Source organism: Fomitopsis serialis, assembly GCF_022376445.1.
Source record: "Fomitopsis serialis strain Sig1Antser10 chromosome Unknown B0H18scaffold_148, whole genome shotgun sequence".
NCBI classification, from domain to species: Eukaryota; Fungi; Basidiomycota; class Agaricomycetes; order Polyporales; family Fomitopsidaceae; genus Fomitopsis; species Fomitopsis serialis.
In genome coordinates this window covers 13,444-37,013 of record NW_025955108.1, presented here as the reverse complement: position 1 = coordinate 37,013, position 23,570 = coordinate 13,444, and the positions used below count along the sequence as shown (strand labels likewise).

At 46.5% G+C, this 23,570-nt stretch overlaps 6 protein-coding genes across 6 annotated transcripts; 2 read left to right on the top strand and 4 right to left on the bottom strand.

The window, feature by feature from the left end:
* Positions 1-845: 845 nt before the first annotated feature.
* Positions 846-1,955, bottom strand: B0H18DRAFT_959590 (uncharacterized protein; the record flags this gene model as incomplete). The annotated part of the gene is made up of 5 exons (XM_048042829.1): positions 846-962; positions 1,017-1,051; positions 1,123-1,151; positions 1,528-1,742; positions 1,797-1,955. 5 exons carry the CDS (start codon positions 1,953-1,955, stop codon positions 846-848), a joined length of 555 nt encoding a protein of 184 aa, XP_047886819.1.
* A 7,735-nt stretch (positions 1,956-9,690) lies between these two features.
* Positions 9,691-10,451, bottom strand: B0H18DRAFT_1125239 (uncharacterized protein; the record flags this gene model as incomplete). Its single annotated transcript, XM_048034970.1, has 2 exons — positions 9,691-10,254; positions 10,311-10,451. 2 exons carry the CDS (start codon positions 10,449-10,451, stop codon positions 9,691-9,693), a joined length of 705 nt encoding a protein of 234 aa, XP_047886818.1.
* Positions 10,452-11,343: 892 nt separating this feature from the next.
* On the bottom strand, positions 11,344-12,083 carry B0H18DRAFT_886508 (uncharacterized protein; the record flags this gene model as incomplete). Its single annotated transcript, XM_048041128.1, has 3 exons — positions 11,344-11,471; positions 11,532-11,661; positions 11,958-12,083. Coding segments are annotated over 3 exons (384 nt in total), but the record flags the coding sequence as incomplete, so codon positions are not given.
* A 6,756-nt stretch (positions 12,084-18,839) lies between these two features.
* On the bottom strand, positions 18,840-19,817 carry B0H18DRAFT_959588 (uncharacterized protein; the record flags this gene model as incomplete). Its single annotated transcript, XM_048042828.1, has 3 exons — positions 18,840-18,980; positions 19,113-19,632; positions 19,696-19,817. 3 exons carry the CDS (start codon positions 19,815-19,817, stop codon positions 18,840-18,842), a joined length of 783 nt encoding a protein of 260 aa, XP_047886816.1.
* Positions 19,818-20,461: 644 nt separating this feature from the next.
* B0H18DRAFT_959587 (uncharacterized protein) lies at positions 20,462-22,293 on the top strand (the record flags this gene model as incomplete). Its single annotated transcript, XM_048042827.1, has 6 exons — positions 20,462-20,596; positions 20,695-21,051; positions 21,112-21,236; positions 21,305-21,608; positions 21,661-21,888; positions 22,030-22,293. The coding sequence occupies 6 exons, from the start codon at positions 20,462-20,464 to the stop codon at positions 22,291-22,293; spliced, it is 1,413 nt and encodes a 470-aa protein (XP_047886815.1).
* A 293-nt stretch (positions 22,294-22,586) lies between these two features.
* Positions 22,587-23,518, top strand: B0H18DRAFT_959586 (uncharacterized protein; the record flags this gene model as incomplete). Its single annotated transcript, XM_048042826.1, has 4 exons — positions 22,587-22,826; positions 22,873-22,974; positions 23,025-23,309; positions 23,360-23,518. The coding sequence occupies 4 exons, from the start codon at positions 22,587-22,589 to the stop codon at positions 23,516-23,518; spliced, it is 786 nt and encodes a 261-aa protein (XP_047886814.1).
* Between the last annotated feature and the right edge of the window lie 52 nt (positions 23,519-23,570).

The window sequence follows — 23,570 nt, the reverse complement described above, 5'->3', positions numbered from 1 at the left end:
TGGTGAAGATGCTTGGGCTGGGGACTTGACAGGTCAGGGTGGAGTGTTGAGCTCGGAATTTATTCCGCATTTCTGCGAATTATTCTGAGCTCCATTGCCCTGTCCAAGTTGTGGAACACGTCCTGGTGTGTTCTCCTTTATTCTACATGGACGCCATCACTATACCGTGCATATTGTACTTTTTCCGACGTCATTCCCTTCAGTCTACCATTTTCCATAATGTTTGCATCTTCAGGGATTTGAACCCCTGCACTGATCCGATTTTTCACTGCTTCGTTGAGTTCGACTTTGTGGCTGTTTCTACTGTACACTTATGGTCACCTTATGTAACGCACACCGTAGACAGTCCGCCTCGTCGAGCTCTGAGTCCCTAACACTTTACAGAGCTCGTCTTAGGTGTGTATCTTTGCTTCTTTGAATAAAAAGACTTTACAGAGCTCGACTTAGGCCTTTGGAATCGCTCTGAGGTGCACTGCAGCCAACAATACCCACCACGGCACGCGTCAGGTGCATGAGCCACTTTGACACAGTAGTTGTGATAGAGAAGGGGGAGGCTGAGACTAAGTGAGTCTACTGGAGTTCTCGGTAAGATATCATTCTGTCCGGTCCTACGTACTACAAGTCCCAACTCTAACTACGATATCCTAGGTACAAGGGGAGGGCGGGTCAAGATAATATTCTGCCTCCCCAAAAAACTGTCCAATGCATATCACGGTGCGCCAGCACCGTCTTATTGGCCGCAAACACCACTTGCATACGTGGAGTGGTACACCCGCTTCGCCCCGCAAGCAGATCCAGTCCACCTCATGTACTCACTGAAGAAAGCCCCCAGGCGCGGTGATGGCCTACCTCAGGGGGCCATAATCCCGCTGAGTCAAATCAGACAGTCCTGTCAATTGATTCCCTCCTTTCCTGATCGCCCTTGCGGGATGGTACCTAGTGAATGGAGTTTGGACAGTGTCCTTGACATCGCAGATAGATTTTACCTCAATAATTGGGCGGGCATGTACGCATACCAGACACTCTGGTAGTAGAGCACTCACACATATATCTACAATAAGATGATCATCTTATTAGAGTTTATGACAAGTGAGGCACGGAGTTGCAACAGAGAGTGCTTACCTTGGAAAGTGCTTTCATCACCACCCAGACTACGCAGAACTTGACCGCCTCATCCACCGACCCAAGTTTGTATGTCTGCTCTCACTGATCTTTGTGTCCTCGCCATCCTCGCGCCACTTCTTGTGGTTTATGAAAAAGCCTTGTCCCGCCCAAGATCATGTCTCATCCAGTCCGAAGGCAACCTCGCAACCGTGGTCTGCCTGGAGAGGGGGAACCTGGGCGTACTTTTCCACTATGTGAGTACCTGTCCACTGTCTCTACAGTATATTCACAGGACATCTGGGTGTTCCAGTGTGTCATGCATGATATGTTGTGCTGCCCGGCACAACTATGCAACATTCAAATCCCATACAACAAACACATCCTTGCTCACTCGATGATTGATAGGAACTTGTGGCAACACACCTCAGTGAATACGAGTACCTCACAACAGCTTTGACTCTGGGTCCCTGCAGACACCGTGGCACTGTGCTCTCTGCCGCATAGAACTCCTTGATGGACCTGGCTAGGATCCATCCTCCCAGCTTCACAGGTGGCTCCAGCCTAGTACTTAGTTTTGTAGGTCTTACTACCTCACGTTCACTCCAGGATGTGTATCCGCCCATCTCTCTTCCGCTCATCTGCACAGTGCAGAGTGATGCGGTTGAACTTGATCCTCTTCAATAACCGCTCACCCAGCAGGTATTCCGTGCACTGAATCTGCGGGCTCCGAGGCAACTGTCACCCACTTGCTGGGGAGAGGGCCATAGCTGGCAGTATGATCCCTTTGGTAGGAGATATGTCAATTTATGAACATTTATGAACAACTTCATGCTGCCCGCATCAGAAGTCATGCTTGGCAAGACTGCTAGTATATTGTCTATGCATAGAGTACTGCCATATCTTCCACATTTTGCACTTCAGAGTAGCCTGCTAATTTATTAGGTTGTTGTAATATGAGGATCATAGCTTGCAATCATGAGCAACAGACATTATGGATCTGTTTCTTACTTGGTAAATTGCCAAGTTGCTTATCAATATGATCTGAATACTAATGAGCAGTGTTACTGGTTTGTATTGATAGTAACATAGAGCAAATAGCTTGGGAATGTTGCAAAGAAGTAAGGAGAGCCTCTAGATCAACTAGAACTCAAGGAAGGGGAATCTGGGGGGTTGACTACAGTAACCACTACTCAGTTGGGACTTGCTGTCAGTGCTGTTGTACAAGTATTAGCCCTTGATCAGAGAAATTCTGATACCAAAGGATGTCTTTCAGTAGATTGTTAACAGTACTTCCCCAAGTCCAAACCAAGTAACAGTGGAGGATGGAACCAATATACAGAGGAGAAGTATACCAGTAAGGAATTCTGAAAAAGGCCTGTCAAGAATTGATGTGTTATACAAGGAATACAACCAAAGAATGTGCAGTTTGCTCTCACCATAAGTGAACAGTTACCAGACACTGACCAGTAGTACAAAGCCATACTAAGGTATGTTACTGGATTGGAGCTCAGCTCCTGAGTCAATAGTAATGGGCTCATGTAGTACAATGTGAAGCAATGTATCACCATAGTAAGTGCCATCAAGACTGATAGAGTCATGGGCAGGATTGATCACTGATGAATTGAAGGTACACTGGCATAAGAAAGAGTACAGAAGCAAGTGGTAGATGAGATAAATGTTTGGACTTGCTCATAGGGATGCTCCTTTTGTGCATTCATGCACAGCCTTTTAGCTACATAAAATACTTCATAGAATCCTACAAAATAGTAGAAGACTCAGTACACCACTTTCCAAGGCCATTCAAGATGCACAATAAGCTCACAGGCTCATTGTAAGGCAAGGGTAGATGTGCCAATAATTCTCACTGATCATCAAGGATGTGCTCTGTGATTCATGACACACCACTTGCATGTTATCCTGAAACACTAGCACAGCCTTATGAACACTCAGAAATAGTGTACAGCTTGTCAAGTCACTCATAGATTACCTACCAGCTGAGATAATATATCAATAGATAACATAGTCTGAGCTAATAGAACCCCAGTAATATCTTTCAAAGCATCTGGTCACAAGGGGTCTAAGGAGAGCACTAGAAGCTTGGTAATAGTCCAGTCAGAACATACACCAATAGGTGCCACAAAGAATAACAATGTGGGGAAAAAAGATCACTGAAATCTGGTCAGAAAGCATTGTGAACCCCAAATGAAGTCCATTAAAAGAATCTAGAATAAAGATAACAAAGCCCAGGAGTGATAACAATTCCTGCTGCCTACCCTAGTCAAAGACCATATCTATGGAATTTCTTGTAAAAAAAAGGGTTTTCAATGCCTTGTCCTAACAACAGACTGCATACTAAGACTTGCACATGGGCCTTTCCTGGGTATTCTAGTAATGCATACTATCAATGGTCATGCTCTCTGATCATAAGTCCAAGGATTCAGACATACTCCCAAGATAATCACCAGTGTCATTTTCTGGCTGACTGTTCATTATTTTGTGTGCACATACAATGTATGGTACTATATTTGGATTAGACACTATATTTTTATGTTGACATTCCTTGGGCATGGCAGATACCACCCAGGATCAACTGCCAAATGGTGTACTGGTAGGCACAGTGCCACAAATTTCCAATGCTGTTCAAATATCACACATGTTCACACCTGGGTCTAAAGTGTTATATTTCCACTTTCCATATAACATGAAAGGACCCAAGATGAGTAGCTGATATTTTATCATCACATGTAAAAGGAAACAGTTGCAGCAAATGAGAGTACTCCCAAAGTCATATTATTGACTAGAGATTTATAAAAGGACAGCCATATATTGGCTCAGACATCCATTGTAATATGGCCTCTTCACTGTTGCTTAGTAAGCAATGCAAGTCTGCATTATTTCCATGGCAACCATGACTTCTTCTGAGCCCAATCAGGAAGAAATCACAGCATACACTGCACAAACAGACACCACTGTCAATACATTTTTGCCCATATGAACAAGCCAAGAGCTGCCTATTCTATCTTCACATACCAAGGGCCATTGCATGAGAATAGGATGATGGTAGTGCATACAGACATTAGATATGCTCCAGGCAAAAATTATATGAGCAATTAACAATCAAGCATAGCACCATCATACTGTATAATTGGCACTGCTTCATATTGATACAATCAGTCAAAGACATGCTTATACTGGACTGGGACAATAGAGCTGCAGACATCAGGCTGTGAACTCTGCATTAGCACATCTGAGATGTACTGTCATGCATTGGCCTACAACAGTCAGCACAATATGATGTCATGGGATCATCTGATTTTATCTCATTTCCTACCATTTATCTAGCATTGCAGAGACCATCAAAGCATTTGATCACCTATGTGTGGTGTCCCTACTTTATGACATTGCTAGCCTATAGACTTTCTAGCAACAGTAGTAGATGCACAACACAACTTGTACAATGTCTTTCTATCACTTTCTAGGATCAGTACAGTGTCATAAAGCTCTGCGAACCCATAATATTGATAGCTATGCCATTCACATGTGAGACAGAGCCAATATTATGAACATACTCAGCATTAACTGTGGCCTTTGTGCCACAGGTGTTCACCATTTTCTGCATATGCCATTGCCTGCCAAAGGGTTTAGACATGAGCCAATCAATACTTATAGCAAGCAGTACAAGGTGAATGGACTCATCCAGAATATTCCCTTGTTTTATCCACATTTTCTGAGCCCAGACACAGCAGATAACTCGGACTTTCCATTTTGAGAAGGTCAGGTACCACATATGGCATGTTTCATTCAGGTCTCATATAGCCACACAATCCATAGGCAGTTGGCAAGCATCACAGGAAACACAAACAAAGTGAAAGAACCAGTGTGTACAGAGGCATATGTATTTTATTTGGCTTTGTGTATGGCGGGTGCCATGTTTATATGAATCCATGGGAAGGCATACTATGTACAGCCTTTCTGACATCATATACATGACTGGAAATATTCCCAATTGTTTTTGTTTTTTGTGAGACCATAGCACAGCAAATACATTGTCACTGATGAGCTTGTGGCATGCATTCAAACTCAGCTCAATAGCCTGCCTTTGCAGGGCCTATTGAAGAGTTGAACTGAACAGAATAGCCTAGGATCCTGTCTAGAGCTGCCAGTCCCTGAGAATTCCAGGTGATAATGGTGCTTACAAGATGGACCAAGACTCATTGAAAGAGTGGCTTGTATCAGGCTATGCATGGGTCATTCTGCACTATCATATGTTTTCTGCCATATTGGAGCCTCAACAGTCAACTCAATATGAATTCATAGTACTATCTGATTTTTCTCTGATTTTCCTGCTATTTATCCAGTCCTGCAGAGGCCATGCATGGCCAACTTCCCAAATGGGCAGGGGACTAACCATATATGGCAGTTTTGTATATTTGATATCCTCCACCTCACAGAGCCCATACATGTGGAACTGTCTTGTACAAGCATCATACACACACCAACATTTGCTTATATCCCCAGTATCACTTGCCAAGGTCAGTACTATGTGAAAAAACAACAAGAACACCTAATCTGGGCACCCCTGTCAGTACTCAAGGGGCATTCCATGGAGAAGCAATATTTTGGGATTTTTCCGCATCTAATGGGGTTCTAGTAAGAGCTCAGTTAGTGTGGCTTGAAGCCATCAAAAAACTCGGCATGAAGAGCTGAGATTGAAAGATTACTTTAAAGAGTAACATTTGTCAGCATTCCAGCCAATGGGAGTGCTCCAAAATCCCCTTTGAGTGACACTCCGCTTCGGCAACGGGCGCTTAGTCGAGCGCTTAGTAAGCGATGTAAGTGCACACTGTTACTGCAGCACAACTCACTTGTTCTGGGGTCAAGAAAATGCGGATTAATCAGACAATATTCCAGGATATATGTAGAGCATCCCTGAGCATATTTACAAGTGGAGAACATTCCCTATATAGTCATTCAGTGCTGAGACATCAAAACATGCATGTTATTACCATTTTTCCCCACCAATAGCTGTGCTGTGCAACTTCCAGACACATCCATGCATTGTAAACTATGCACATATCTATACAGGTCATAGGCAATGTGTTTCAGAGACAACAAGCCATTCATATCTGCACAGTCACTTGTGATTCTCTAAATGTTGTCCTTTGTTCTTCATTCCTCCAATGTATGATTAACCCTTGAAATGATGGGCTATCAAATGAGTTTATCATCTCTATAACCTCTATAGGAGTTGATTAGATTTCAGTCAGTGTATCCCAGTCAAATGCCACACATTCATGCATGTGTTTCTCTGTTTCCTGAATTTCAAACAACTGGGCAAGTCATACTAGTGATATATTGTGGGGGCCTCCATACAAGATGAATTGCCTTCATATACAAGGCAATACAGATGAGTCTGATTACACATAATATTCCCTGATTTTATCTGCATTTTGTGAGCCCAGACTGAGCAGGTTAAGCAAAATTACCATTTTAGGAAGGTCAGCTACCCTATTTAGCAGGTTTGAGATGTCAGAGAATCTGTGGGCAGCATATAGGCTTCAAAAGAGAGACTTTTGAGGTGAAAATGTATGCACTCATGTGCACAGAGGCATTTGCATGTTTTTTTGTTTTGTGAATTGTGCCATGACCAGTGAAGGTAATGGGCAAGTCACAGCAGCTATAGACTCTATGACATCATACCTATCACAGAGATTATTTTGGGAATTTTCCGCATTTTAGTGAGGCCACAGTACAGCAGGTACAGTGCCACTATGGAGCCTGTGGCTGAGATTCAAACTCAGCTCAAAACCTCGGCAGCCTGCCTGATTAGGGCAGAAAAGGGCTTGTTGCACCAATCAGAGCAGCTCGGCATCTGGGCGCTTAGTAAGCGATGTAAGTGCGGACTGTTACTGTGCTTAAGAGAGCTTGTATAGGCTCAGAAAAAAGCGGAAAATTGAGACAATATTCAAAATGATCCAGGCAATGTGAATAAAGCTGTATATGGCATGGGTTTGACATCAGATAAGATAGCATTCTCAATAACCTGGTAAGATGGTTGCTGTGGCCCCAGTGAGCTTATATAAGCCTGCTACTTCACTCTTGGAACTGCTCATGTACTGGACAACCCTATAAGATCATAGTGTAAGTACACATTCAGGTATGTATCCCTAGATCGTGTCTGTGAGCAAGACAAAGCCAGCAGTGGATGCATAACTACCATATGGAGTATGTGACCTTCCCAAAGAGGAATCATACACAAACAGGGGCATGTAGGGCTCAGAAAAATGCAGAAAATCTATGAAATATACAGACACATCAAAGACAAGTGTATGATTGCCTTGAGTTGCAATGGTTACCATTACATTGTATGCAAGGGCCATAATATGGCAAAAGATGCACAGATTACCCATTATAGTCCTTGTTACCTGTATTATTGAAGCTACTGAGTAGTCCACAGTGTCTGAACTACACATATACATTGCAGTGTACATATAGACCATATTTGAGTCATAAACAAGCAGATTGAATCTGAAGAGGCACATGTGCATTTTTTTGCTTTGCATTTCCTGGGTTAGCCAGCCATTGTATACACTCAATAGAATTTCTGTATACTCTCTGAATGAAGGGCTATCAGATGAGCATACTATGTATACTATGATTTGTTACTGGCTGAGGCTATATAGGCCCTACAGTGTGTGAGCGCTTGGAGTAATGGCCCACCAAGCTGCCAGTCACATGATATGTTTACCAGTTTCCTTATTGGGGGAACTGCTAAGGTGTTTCATGGGCCTCATATCCATAACTGAGTGCTTAGCCACTGCATTTGTTTGTATCTGTTGGTCCAAGTCGCGTCGTCTGTGAGTGTAAAATTTCAGACTCAGATAAGCAACCTATACTAACAGTTACTTATCTCTGCTTATCAGGGTGGCTGCAAGTCACGTGCACTGTGGGAACAAACTGCCATTCCGGAGGAATCACTAAGGTGTTTCATGGTGGTCCATCATAAGAACGATACCTTCGTACCTCAGGGATCATAATGTGCATACTCTAACCCACCAAGCCATGTATGTACTGGATACCTCAATGTCACATTGGCTGAATGCTCAGATAGCTTTGCTCTCATCATAAGCAAATCACTCCCAGATACCATGGAGTGACTACAGGTAACAACCCAATGTGGCACTGTATTTTGAAAGCCAACTGGCAGCCTTGTGGCCTTCAATTGAGATGATGTTGGTCTCAAATGACTTTAAAATACTCTAGGATAGCTGTACTGAGGTTGTCGCAATTTACTGGGGATTTATGCGATTTTTATGGCCCCAAAACAGTGGTTTTTGTACTGGGAATGAATATTCTGCGCATTTTTGACCGCATTTCTGCAGTCACATGACCAAAGACGTGCGGTCGCAGCAGATGCAGCGAAAACACCGCTGCAACTGCTGTGACCCCACGTCATTGATCATGTGACTGGCCAGACCCAGTGGCCATTGTGCCTTTTCTGGTACAACATGTATACAAAGACAGTGATGTGTAGCTAATGTGAACCATGGAAATGTACATTTCAGGCAAGTTGTGGGAGGGCTTATTGCACAAGAAGTATCACAAAGCTCACATTGCCCTAAATGGTGAGAAACCTTCCAAATCCAGTAATTCTCAATAAAGTGGATGTCCAATGCTTCATAAATTGCAGATAAATCAGAAGATATTCATAGAGCACTATGGCATGTTGATGAGGTCTGTGATGTTGACGACATATTACCATATATGGAAGGTGAGCAATAATACCATGTACAAGCATGAAATGAGCAGTCCTTGCCCATTTTGAGCTCTGTTGTGGTATCATAAAGCATTTTCATGATGTCTGACACACATGGCTATACTGTATGGGTTGTGTGCTACATATCTAGGGTGAAAATGAGCAGTTTGAATTCTGCAAAGTCTCTTGTTCTTTTTTGTATTTTGCATTTCCTGGCCTAACTAGCCACTATTGGGGCACAACAAAATTACTGTAGACTCTACGAAACAAGGGCGACAAGTTGACTATATACTTGCCATATCTATTTGTGAGCGCTTACTGTTCCAAAAAGTGATTGATTATATTGGAGTGCAGTGCTGCTGGTTAGGTCACATGCCATCTTCACCACTTTCCATATTGGGCTCCAAGGTAGACATTACAGGAGGCCCAAGTCCATGGGGAATTGTCAGCCACATCATTTGTTTGGGTGTGTTGGTGCAAGTCACGTTGTCTCAGAGTCTGAAAATTGCAACTGAGCTAATGACAGCATAGTAAGTGTTACTTATCTCTGCTTATCTGGCACTCAAACAGTCACGTGCACTGTGGGAAAAACCTGCCACATTGGGCTCCATGCTAAGTGTTACATTTCCGCCAGTCATAAGAATGATTCCTTCGTACCTCAGGGATCGTAATGAGCAGATGTAACCGTGATGTGTTAATGCTTGACTCGCCGACATGCGTGAGTGGGCGTAAAACAATCTTTGATACTAAGTAGTACATTAGATAGCAAGACGTGAACAATCAATTCTGCTGCACAATGTACTAATCATACTCATCCCGGTCGAATCCTACTACGCCTCGGAGGCCATCCTGGCATCCGTATCCTTGCCATTGCCGCCGTGTTCCACCCCTGGTAGGACCATACATCCTTCCTCTCTAGGCATGGGCCTTACCGCTATGATGCCCAGTGGGGATCCTGGGCCCGTGATCTTCCATTGGCCCTGCACGTACGTCCGTGGCTTTCGTAAGTCCGCCGGCCAGACGTACTCCTGGTCCATGAACTGATGTTTCATGGAGCAGAGAGGGTGCTCAAAACAAGTGCCCCTGGCATGGTCCCTCATGTAGAGCATGACGCGGACGTGTCTGAGCTTGAATGTGGGGATGTGGGGCAGTGGGAGGGGTAGGGAAAGGGGGTTGGTTGGAAGCATGGTGGTGGGAATGAATGTTTGCTTCTCGTAGTTGTAGAAATCGAATCCCGAGTCCCCAAGGCCCTTTTGGGGCAACGGCCTCCATGGGCTCAGACCTGGGAAGATCTGGCCCAGCAGCGGCTGCTCCATAATGCAGGGTATCAGCATCTGGAGACACGTCTTGTCTATCTCGCACAGGAGCGGGATGGAGATGGGGTCTTTGAAATCCTGTAGTTTTGTACAGCTCGTCAGCATGATTGCAACACTGACTGTAAGGGACGTACCGAGATAAAGAATAGGGCCTCCACCACAGCCGTTTTCGGAGCGACTGCATCCTCGGGCCGGTACAGCTGCAAGAGACGCGGGACAATCACCCAGTTCTGGTAGAAGTCGCCAATTGCGCCCGCAAAGACCCATCCTCCCATCCTGATAGGCCTGCCAGGCCCCTTACCCGTGCTTCACACTTGATCCAAGATCGTCCGCTGTACTTCTCGCCGAGGCTCCATCCAATCCGGGCCCCACCGCGTGGCACAGCCGGTCGTCTCAGACATAGGACACTTTACAAATAACACCATTAGCAAGACACCTGTACGTAGATTCCTAGCACTCACATTCGTAAAACTCCCTGATATGTATCTTCTCAAGACACACAATGGTGACGTGCGCTATACCGTTGCTGTAAGGGCATAGCGTGGTTCCGCTTCCGGCTAGCTGCGGCCATGATGGCATGCCATTCTTGACTAGAATGTTCACGAGGCGTGGGTCGATGCGCGAGAAGGCTGCCATGATGAAGCGTTGAGTAGAGCCGGCCAGAATTCGCTGGGAGCGGTCTGAGAGTGTTCTGAGAGTGGTTGAGAGTTGGTTGAAGCGTGTGGGAACGGCCACACGTCTAGATCCCAATGAAGTGCCGGTAGATTGATACGGTCTGCGGGCAAGCTGCGTGAAATCTTGAGGGCTTGAATGGGTTTGGGTTTGGTGTACCAAGGGCCGCTGTGAGGAGGATACGTTGCTACTGTCTGTTGTGCGTAGAGGTCAAAGAAATGGATGATTGTCTACCACAGGGTCTGATATGCATACAAATCAGCCCAGTTGTTCAGCCAGAACTTATGCGCACAATCAAGCACATTCTCTGTCATCCAGTCCGCCAAAACCTCGCCCCTTGCGCCATCCGGAAAGGCCGGTATGAGCTGGTATGATTGGCGTATCTGTGAAAGGGGAATGATGGTGCTTGCCGCCGCTTGGTGGCAGGCCATCCACCAGGGGAGTCGGTTTACTAACACCATACATCATATGTGCCGGATTGGCCGCGCGGGGGAATCACGTGAACCATTCGACATAAGCCAGTGGGCCTTTAGGCCACCATGAAGGTGCAGGGCTGCTTCCGCGGACTGTTGACAGTTTATTTGGTAATTTGAAGATCACTTTAACACGTCCAATACATGTACCTGGGATGCAACTTGGTTATACGCAACTGAACAGCAATCACACTGCAAACAGAATCTCACCTAATACCCCGGTGGATTCTGCCTGCTCATTCTCCAAGACAACAACCGTGTCGAACCTACTCTTGCGCCCCTGTCTTCCTGTGCTTGGTGCGGCCTTGACAACGTCTACGTCCACCTTGCCGTCGTGAAGCTCCGCATGATCAATCTTGAATTGGTGGTACACGTCAAGGCGGTCAAACGGTAACCAAGTACGGGCTAGGTCCTGGCGGTTGAGTCATAGTTCATTTGGCTGCATGTTGTTGATGAGGTGTACGAGGGCGGTTGTGAAACCGGGAGCTCAATGGCATTCCTGGATCCTGGACAAGTGCAGCTGGGGGGAAGGGGGAACTTAGCGATTTTGATGGTGCTTCCTTCAAGATTTGTGTCCTGTGCGTTCACATCCGGTACGTTAGGCAGCGAGTCATCATCATCTTCTTCATCATCCACCGCAATGACATGTTCGTGCTGCTCGTCTGCACGGCATTCATTCTGGAACACCTCGTACAGCGTGACTTTCTCGCGGCGAGAGATGTACCTCACCATCTGCAGAAATTCATCGCGATGATTGCTGGCTCACCAAGCATCCTTTGCGAGGTCAATGTGCAGGTGTTCGAAGGCTTCAGTGTTGTAGTTGTTGGTTGTACCGTAGAGGCAAATGGACTCGACATAGTGCATTAGCGAGTGGAATTTTGGTATATTGAGATGCTCCCTTATACCAAGCCTGACGAGGACATCCTTGTTCGCGTGGAATGTCTTGAGTGCGTCCTTTAGATACTGGAGTGTTGCGTCATCGTGCATAGGATACTGTGCCAGATAGATGAAGTCCAGCAGCGATCTAAACGTGAGGATTACAGGGCGAGGGAGCTTGCCTATGAGACAGCCTAGAAGGACCCTGGCCATGTCCTTCCGTTCCTTTCCTGTAATTTGCGCCAATGAGGAGATGCCATGCTTGAAATGGCGAACACCGAAGGTGGGTGGAAGGCAGCGTAGCCGCCGATTGAGCTCATCAGGACCAAGGAGATCCTGGCACCAGGATACAAGGTGCTTGAAGATGCCTTGATAGAGCTGGTGGAGGACGTCGGGCGTGATCGCCATATGGATGTCGGTGTAGGGTAGGCCTTCCCAGAAGGGCTTCTTGACTGAACCACTTATGTTCTGCTCCATGCAGACGGACTCCACAGCAGAAGCGCTACGTTCGCTCGCCCAGGCCTCGGTTATGGTTGTCGCGGTCGTCTTGGAGGTGCGTGTTTCACTGGGATGGCTGTTGCCGAGCTTGTCTGATGGACAGTTGCACTTGGGACACATGCCATACTTGCAGCAGGCGACGAGGCACTGCTCCGGGTAATCGGCCACGTAGGCAGCCAAGATAGGGTGTACTCGGCGCACAGTGCCATCACCACTGGTAACCTCCATACCATCCACGCCAGCGCAAAGGAGCGGGCGCAGAATGATACTCATAGCTGCATGAAACAGACACTGCGATCTAGCCTTGCGTTCGCGTTTGGTGAGCTTCACCTTGCTGATCTTTGGAACCGGGAGATACCCCAGCAGGATGCAAGCATGCTCCGATGGTTTGCGGCGCAACACTCTCGGAAGGTTGCCCAGTGTCATGTACACTGGATAAGCTGTCTTGTGTCTGGAGAATTGAGTGAGTTGTGTCTTGTCTGTGGAGATGATGATTGGCGCGATGGTTGCCCCCTCTGGAAGGAGTTGCTAGGTGTACCGTTGGTCAGTGATGAGTGAAAAGGCATCAAGCGTGTAGCGTACTTGTATGGAGTTCCACCAAACCCCTGTCCACATCTCTGAGAATATCCTCTTCTGCCTCGAGCGATCAGCAAAGACCCGCCGCGGTCAATAAATGAGGTGCTTGGCATGCGCCGGATTTCCCAGCAGCGCCTTGACGGCTTCAAGAATATCGCAATATCATACCAGGTGTGTCACATCCAGGTGGTCGGGGAACGTCAGTGCTGTGGTCTTCCATTCGGCTCGTTCAGGAATGGTGTCCAACCTGATGAATAGCTGGTGGATGTCCTTGAATGTCAGACCCAACTTATCCACAACCTGTCGTAAAACCCTCATGATTAGCTTGACTAGTGTCTCAATTAGAAGGGTGTACTCACCCCCGGTATGCTCAGAAATCTATTGATAGAGTTCTGGCCTACGTCCTCGAGAACGATCCAATGAGCGACTTGCCAGTCCAGTTCTGACGCAAAAGGCCGCCATTTCTGGCCATTGTCGGATTTGTTTGGCTCCCCATCAACATCCATCCTGTCTTCCTCAGGACCGTCCACGTCCATGGTGTCCTCTCCACTTGGGTTGTCCACCTCAAAGTATGCCTTCCACGTCTTCACTACTTGCTGGGGAGAGGGCCATGGCTGGCAGTACGATCCCATTGGTTTAGATACATTGAGGTGTGAAGAATTCATTATTGCCCATTTTCACTGTCTAGTTGCTGCCTGACAGCCCAAATACTCTATGCATCCTGGTTATCTACATTGTTGATTTCAGTGCTCCATCATGAGCAATATTACAATTGAGAAAGTAAGCCACTATGTGTTGTGTGTCATTGCTATATTCATAGGAAACTGTCTGTGAAGAGCACATACTTACACTGAGACTTGCACATGGAATCATTATTGCCTTTGCTCAGTATTCCAGAAATGCCTACTCAATGGTCATGGTATCCAGTCATAAGTCCCATGAACACAAAGGTTTTCAACCTTTGTGAGATAACTTTTGGTTTCATCTGCTGGCTGACACTTACTTCTTTTGTATGCATGCACAATTCACCACCATATTGCTCTTGTTCAACCACCCTCTCAATATATACAGATTCTCTACTGTTTATTTGGAATGGCAGGTACTCCACCAGATATTACCACAATGCACCATGTGTAATAATACCTGCTTCTTGGACCCTCCCATGATATATACAACACTGTTAAAATGGCACACGTGTTCACTCCTGGGTCTATGGTGTTATTGTGTGACTTTCCATATACCATCAAAGAATCCAGCATGAGTAGCTGACATTTTATGCTAACATGTGAAGGGAAATGTTGCTGCCAATGAGAGTGATCCAAAGTCACTTATTATTGACTCGAGATCTAGAAAAGGACAGTCAGATATTTGCCTAGAAGTCCACTATAAGTATGGTCTGTTGCTGGTTGCCTAGTGGCAGTCTGAGTGACAGTAGACATTGTACAAATAGACATCATCAATACATGGTACAATCATTCCCTGCCCATATGAGCAAGCCAAGAGCTGCCAATTATATCACCCAAGGCTCATTGCATAACTTGAACAATAGGACCTGGTAACACATCAGCCTATAATATGATGGTAGAGGTTAGATATGCTCCAAGCAATTATCACATGAGGGAATAGAGTTGATGTCATCTCATTCTCCACCATTTGTCCAGCACTGCAGCAACTATGAAGGGCTGGGATGTATGGTAAGTCTGCATGTCTAGTTGCTCACCTCATGACACTGGTAGTGTATACAGTTCTCTAGTAAGAGTAGCAAGGGCACAGTACTGTGTCTCTGTGTCACTTCTAGGATCAGTACAGTGTGAACCCATATTTGTGATGGCTATGCCATTATACAAGGGACATGCAAAGCAAAGTCAATGTTATGAGTGTTTCTAGCATTGAATGGTACCTTTGTGCTGCAGGTACTCATTGTTGAGTGATCATGGTCCACATAAGGGGCTGAGAAGCCAATTACTAGTTACAGCAAGTAGTACAAGGTTGGAATCATACATAACATTTCCTTGTTTTGTCTGCATTTTCTGAGCCCAGACTCAACAAGTAATTCAAACTTTCCAGGTCAGCTACTACATATTATTCACATAATTCATAGGTAATTGGTAAGCATCACAGGAAACACAAACAATGTAAAAGAATAAGTGTGAGGCATGTGCTTTTTATTGTTCTTTGTTGGATGGGGCTATATTTATATGAAAGTATGGGAAGGCATACTATGTACAGACTCTATGACACATCATATGTGACTGAGAATATACCCAATCGGGTTTTTCATTTTTGGGAGGCCACAGCACAGCAAATACAGTGTCACTGATGAGCTTGTGGCTGGCATTCAAGCTCAACTCCCAAGTTTGGCAGCCTGCATGTTCAGGGCCTGTTGAGCTGTTGAACTAAACACAACAGCTTAGGATCCTGTTTGGAGTTGCCAGTTCCTGACAATTCCAGGTGATACTGGTGGTTACAAGATATACAAAGACTCACTGAAAGAGTGGCTTATATCAGGCCATGCATGGGAAACTCTGCACTATCATAGGGTTTTTGCCACATGTGAGCCTCAATAGTGAGCACAATATGAATGTATAGTACTCCTGGATTTTTCTCTGATTTTCCTGCTATTTATCCAGTACTGCAGAGGCCATCAATGGCCAACTTCCTAAATGGGCAGGAGACTAACCATATATGGCAGGTTTCCATGTCTGCTTCAGACTCCCCTCATACCTGTGGAGCTCTCTAGTAAACATGCTTACCAAGATCTGCTCATATGCCTCAGTATCACTTCTCATGGTCAGTACCCTCAAAGATACCTAATATGGACACCCATCAGTATCCATGAAGTATCCCATGGAGAAGGAATATTTGGGTATTTATTTGAGTATTTTTGCGCATTTAATGGGGCTCTAGTAAGAGCTGAGTTAGTGTGGCTGAGAGCCATCAAAAAACTCGGCATGAAGAGCTGAGATTGAAAGATTACTTTAAAAGGGAATATTTGTCAGCATCCCAGCCAATGGGAATGTTCCAAAATCCCTTTTGAATGACCGGAGTCGTCGACAGGCCGGGAATTCCGGCCTGTCGACGACTCCGCTTCGGCAACGGGCGCTTATTTGCGCGCTTAGTAAGCGATGTAAGTGTGCACTGTTTCTGCAGCAAAACTGACTTGTTTGGGGCTCAAGAAAGTCCCAGAAAATCGGATAATGTTCTAGAAGATCTGTGGAATATCCCTAAGCATCTTAAAAATAGAGAGAACCTCAATACATGGTCATTCAGTAGTGGGAAGTCAACACAGGCATGTTATGACAATATTTCCCCACTCATAGCAGTGCTGTGCACATTCCAGACACACTCATGCTGTGTGGACTATGTGCATGGTCTATACAGGTCATATCAAATGTGTTTCAGAGACAACAACCTATTCATATTTGGAATCACTTTGCAATTGTCCACAGAGGTTCTCTTTTCTGGATTATGAATATATAGCAAGGCATGCTGGTTATAGACTCTGAGGACTCTATACAGAATCAATTTCTTACATACAGCAGGCATCATGGATTAATTCAATTGTACATAATATTCCCAGATTTTATCAGCATTTTCTGAGCCCAGACTGAGCAGCTGAATGGAAACTGCCATTTTTGGAAGGCCAGCTTCCCTATATAGCAGATCCCAGATGTCAGAGAATCAATGGGCAGTCTACAGGCTTTGATAGAGTCACTTTGAAGGTTAAAAGCAGTGCACTCATGTGTACAGAGGCATATGTGGGTTTTTGAGTTTTGTGAATTGTGCCATAACCACTGAAGTTGATGGGCAAGTCACAGCAGCTACAGACTCTATGACATCATACCTATCAGAGAGAATATTTTGGGGATTTGTTGTATTTGTGAAGGCTACAGTACAGCAGATACATGGACTTGAGAGCCTTTGGCCAAATACAGCAAGGCCAGTCAGAGGCTAATTCCCTTAAACAGCATATTTCAGTGGAGTCTGGGAGACTACACTGCAAGATGACTCGTCCACAGGTCAAAATTTTGACCTGTGGACAGTGAACCTCACATGGCATGTGGCTGAGCCTATTGCACCAGACTCTGTGTTTCTGCTATCCATCTCCTCCACAAGTACTCAGCATCACACATAAGTCCTATCAACCCACAATGGGACAATAGTGTTATCTAATGTTTGCTCATTTTCCTGCCATTTATGCAACACTGTAAAGGTGATCTATCATCAACTTCCCAAACAGGCAAGGATCTACCATATATGGTGATTTTCATATCTGGTAGCCATAGACCCCTGCATAAGATTGTCAGCCTGTAGGACTCTCCAGTAAGGGCAGTAAATGAAAAACAACATTTGTACATATGCCTCTGCATCACTTGCCTTGGTCAGTACACTGTGAACAAGCACTGGGATACCTAATATGGACCTCCATACCTGTGTGCAAGGAGCATTGCATGGGAGTCAATATTCCGAGATTTCTCCACATTCAATGTGCTCTAGTCAGAGTCTAGACAGTGCTGCTGACCACATTGGGCAAGCCATCAAAAAACTCGGCTGAGATTGAATGATTCCCTTAGAAGGCAAGGTTTGCCAGTGGTTCAACCAATGACATTGCTCCAAAATCCCTTTTGGGTGACCTGAGTTGCAGAGAAATGCAGGGCTGCAGTTGTATACAAGTCCGCTTCGGCAATGGGCGCTTAATGAGCGCTTAGTAAGCGGTGTCAGCGCAGACTGTTACTGTGTCAAGAGGGCTTGTATAGACTTGAAAAAAAAAGCGGAATATTCAGAAGATATTCAGAATGAATGAGGTCAAATCCTTATAGCCTTCCATGATACAATTGTTGCATCAACTAGGGCAGTATACTCAATAACACAGTGAAATTCACATTCAGGGAGCTCATATAAGCCTATGATCACACTTCAGACAGTGTCTCTGCAGCATACAAAGCCTGACATCATAGTAGCATGGATACATATGTATGGATGGCCATTATATATCCCCAGATTGTGTCTATGTGTCTATATGCCAGCTACATGCCACAACTACCATATAGAGTAGGTGTCCTGCCCAAAGAGGAAGTAGGACAAGATGTGGTGCCCATGGAGGTCACAAAAATGCAGAAAATCTGTCAAATATACAGAAGTACCCAATAGGAGAATCTGAGTGCTTGGGATTATCATAGACATCACTACACCATGTAGATGGACTACAACATGTGAAAAGAGGGTCAAATGGCTCATTGTGGCTGATTTTGGCTGTAGTGCAGCACCCACTGAGTTGTACAGTGTCTGAATCACATATGTATGTCATTACAGACATATGGAACACATCTGAGGCACAAATAGGCACTTTGACATCTGCAGAGGCACATGTGGATTTTTTTATTTTGCATTTTCTGGACCAGCCAGCCACTCTAGCTACTCAATAATGATAGTGTATACTCTCTGAATGAAGGGCTATCAGATCAGTATACTAAGTCCATTCACAATTGTTACTAACTAGGGCTATGGGGCAGCCTATAAGTGTGAGCGCTAGCAGTGAGCTGCCTGGCTGCCAGTCACATGACATGCTCACCAGTTGCCATATTGGGTGCCACTCGAAGTGTTTCTTGGGCCCTCACCCCAGGACAAAGCACTGAGCCACAGCATTTGTTTGGTGGTGTTGGTGCAAGTCGCGTCATCTGGGAGTCTGAAAATTTTGAACTCCGCTAACTGACCATAACAAATGTTAACTATACATGGTAAGCTGGGGGCAAATGACTGTACCTGTGGGAAAAAACTGCCACATTGGGCGCCACTGGAAGCGTTTCAGGCCCGTCCATCATAAGAACGATACCTTCGTACCTCAGGGATCGTAATGCTTTTGTCTATTCTGATGACCGCCCCTGCATCTTTATTCTCTTCGGAAAGCCTTGTATCCTCATTGTTGTCGAGGATCAGTATGAATGTCCAAGGTCTGCGCCGTGAGTTGCCTGCCGTTCGCATGCTAGAGGATGGCTGGCCTGATGAGCCAGCATCAGTGTCGGCAGGTGGCGGCGGCGCATCAGGAAGCTCAAAGCGGAAAAAATCTCTGTCCTCTAGGATGTCCTTGCAGTCGTTGACCTCCCCATCCACCACCTGCGTGTTGGCGACCGCTTGCGCCGGAGACTCGACGACCTTCGGAAGGCTGAACGCGTTGAGCTCTCGATTCTTGCCCTTGCGGTACCAAGCACACAACCTTGCACTGGATAAGTGAGCCATGAGCCCCTGACTTGTGTGGAACTCCTTGTCGCATGCTGGGCAGGTTCGGTCGTTGTCACCACCCGGGCGTACAAACAGTGTCAAGGAGGGTTTCATGGTCTCTGTGGGTCTGGGCAAACGACGTCTGTGAAAATGATGTTCGTGTTTTAACGGTTGACCCATGACCGTGAATAGTTTATGTACTCACCTACGTGGGGGTTGCCTGTAAAAAAACTGAGGCAAGTGGGCGTAGAGATGGCACAGATCTGGTGCAGAGTGCACTAAACCGGGCGTTGAGCGGCTCGCAACCAAGTCTGACAGTGCTTCCATGACAGATGAGGTAAAGGGCACTTGCCTTCTATCCGCTACATTGAGACTGCCCTTTCAACACCTCACTGTCTCATGGTGCACACCTTGACGATTATTTCAGACGGTGAATGCAGTACAGTCAGTCAAACTCCAGCATAGACTGTTTTAAAGGTATGTAACACGCCTCATTCAATAGCGTCAACTAGTGTACATGTTTACAGCACCGTTCACTCATCTTGTACTGATAATCTGAGGGCTTGTGCAGCATCACTGTTGCTAGGATTGAGTCGGTGAGCAGTTTCCCCCCAGGACTGAGATGCTGAACGCCCTCCAATTACTCCGGCGCTTAGATTCCCTAATATGGAGGGTTCACAACACATTGCGAACCTGGCACCTATGTCCAGAGGCATAGCCAAGGGTGTAGCCCGCATACGCGGATGGCATAGACATTCTAAGAGTTGCAGACATTCAGTGCAGGGGGCAAGTATTTCGTCATTTATGAGATCGACAGACCTGTGAGGAGTCACCGTCTCTCCAGTTTTGTGGACTCTGGACATTGAGAACGAAGGCCGCCAAAGACATGTAGTGGGATCTTTGAAGGTCAGTTCAAGTTGTCGCTGTTGTCTGAATGCTGTTCCCATGACCTCACCCTTCAGGCTAACATAATGCTTCACTCCCAGCTTCCACATCCCCCCGAACCAGTTAACGTCGACCCTCCAGCCTCCACACCATGCTGTTCGACGACGAGAATAGGCCAGTCCGACACCCTGCATGTGATACGCGCTCAATACGCCGTGACGGTACCGAGCTGATTTCGGACACAGACGACCCACTGCACACACCAGTTGGGAGCGGCTCGGACTCCGGCGATTCTAATTGACCGAGCACACCTGTCCAGGCTCATCACCACACGCAAGTGAAGATACAATCCCCAGGTCAATCCCTCCCCGACAGGCACAGGATCGCGCAGCCTCAATCCCCCATCTCGGGAGAGAGCTCTCAAGTGCCATATTCCTATGCAGGCTTAGATGAGCCACTTGGCTCGAATACGAAGCACGGTGTCATGGTCTCATCGCTGGCCGCCATCACTCCCAGGCCAACAATAGAAGTTGTGCGCCCAGAATTCTTGCAATGGCTCAAGACTACTCTTGGTTCACAGGGCAACGAGTTCAATCATCTCTGTCATTGTCTTGCGCAGATCCACGAGCTTCAGTCCCAGTGGGACCGCTCCGACAAGGATGGTTTCATCACCGAGGTAAGCTCAACTTTACCTAGGTCGGTTACCACATCCAACTCAGGTGGTTATGCCGTTCAGGACCTCGCCAGGATGGACAAGACGACCTACGATCTGCTGCAGTTGACAGTCGATTTGACGTGGAAGTATAAGGCTAAAGGCAACCTGGAGCTTGAACGATGGGGCGTGTTTCTATGTTGCGTGAGGTGAGTGGGCCATACACATTTTGTGAAGGGGACGCACTGCTAAATGTGTGAGATCTTCGTACGTTCAGGATCGACTGGTGGCGGCTGCGTGACACGGCGACCGTGATAGCACCAACCTTTGAGGAAGACCTCACTTTTGGCATCACAAGTGCAATGAGTCGCGTGCTACGTGAAGCGGAGGGAGATACCGTCTCTTCACGAGTGACAACATCCCCCAGTTGCACGGTCACAACACCCCGTCTTTGCTTTTGTCTCAAGTACGCATCCGTCCATGCCGCTAACACACTTGGGCAAGGTGATGCCCAGGAAACCATGGTCTTTTGTTGCCTTGTGGCACAGAGCGTGAAGGAGTTCATGTACAACATAGATAAGGTGTGTATTTCAATTTGTGGAGATGGGATGTTGCGATTGACGTGAAACATAGCTCTTGGAGGCTCTCCCTCACCTCCCTGTGCTGCATGGCTTCGTCCTCAGCATGATCACTCCAGCAACTCATGGAGACGATGATTATGGTGTTCTGAAGATTCCCGGTACTGGTGAGCGCATGCAAAGCTGCATGCTCGTATACACCCGCGACAACTTCACGAGCTTTGTACAACACGCCGGAAGCCGTATGACGTTGAGGCAGTGGGAAGAAGACGATCACTTCATGGTAAGTATGCAGGCATGCTTCAATGTTGGTACATGTACTGATAGATTCATCAAGTGGCTTACAGATCGTGATGATGATGTGCAGGGTCTACCATATGGGAGATAGAAGCTCTACAGGGAGACCATCTCTTCAATGGTGCAGCACCACGCACGCATCTACGGGCGTGAACCACCGGAGAGCTTCTTCCGGAAGCGTAAGGGCCCTGGACGCCTGTCTACACAGGAAGCTGTGTTGACTCGCCGCGAAGAGTTGCCGGACGAGATTGCTCTCCGTGTGTATTTCAATGTCAGATGGGTCGCGGGCAACATGACGTGGAGACGTGAGCGGCGGGGGGTCTTGAACCTCGCAGTAGGATCTGGGCCATATGGTCCGGGTGGTACATTCCGCAGTGTGCTGTATACATAGTGTAGCGCCGTCTATTTGCAACTCATGTATGTACTTCTTCCAAGGATATCCCATATACGCTTGATGTTCCATGTTGCGAGTTTCCATAAAAGGGTTTGCAATGAGTTGCGAACCCAAATAAGGAAGCCAGACGCTCAAGTGAACGGTGTTTAACGTACTGGATGGAACTGCTGACCAAGAGGCAACTTCTTGCCCTGGGTATGTGGTGCTTATCAGGTAGATAGAAGCACAGCGGCGGCAAGAGACCAGAGGTGCATACGTTCATGGCATCCTAATATTTGTCTCTCAACACCATGCCCAGCAGCATCCATGACGGTGTTAACAGCGGTGTCAAGGACATCTTGGCACCATCTTTCAAGGCTTTAGGGCAGAAGTCTGGCCTCCGCAAGGTGTTCTACGTCTACGATGAGTATACGGCGAATAAGGGGCTACGTAGTGATGCCGAATACCTCATGTATATGGGATCTGCCCTACGTCCCATTGTATGCCAGGAAATTTGTGTGTGTCAAACCCTTCCAAATGCCGCAAGAAAGGTGAGTTGATATATCTTTACATTCGGTGTAATTGAACACTTTACAGTGCGGCTGTATGGTCACGCAGGGCGACACTCCCATCCTAGGCTACATCATTGGCATTGTGAACGAGAATCGCCATCAGCGCAACTCCAAACCCAGCCCAGAGGTACTGGCTGCCTGGGGCTGCGCCATCGCAAACAATCCCCGAAACCCTAGGGAGTGGGGCTCATGGGCCTGCCGCACCTGGAACAGGGGCCCAGTGGGAAGGGAAAGAGGACAGATCCGCTGGACACGCCCATCAGTGACGTGATGAACGGTGGGGTAGCTGTTGCACCACCTGGCAAGACATCGGCTGCCGTCTCTTTCAACGGCGTTACGATGCATGGTGACACGTCTGTCACCATCATCCTGTACCGTCCCCTTCAGTATCACACATTGGAAGAAGCTGTGACGAGTCATTTGACATCTGCGGAGATCATTAAGCGTTGCACAGCGTATATGGTCGGTCTTTCTCAATTTCTGTGCTCTATACTCATGTATGTCTTTTGCAGAAAGTAAAGATTGTCATGGACAGGGAATCTGTGGACAATTTCTACACAGAAGTCCTCGAGGTACTGCATTCAGCCTGGGACATCAGGAAAAACCCTTTTTTGCCCAAGCAAACGCCCATGTTTCAAAGCACCAATAAGCAGACTTTGATTCTTTCTTAAGTATCGGAATGCACTTTGAGTCTTAAAAAACACTTGAGACCGGCTTTGGCCC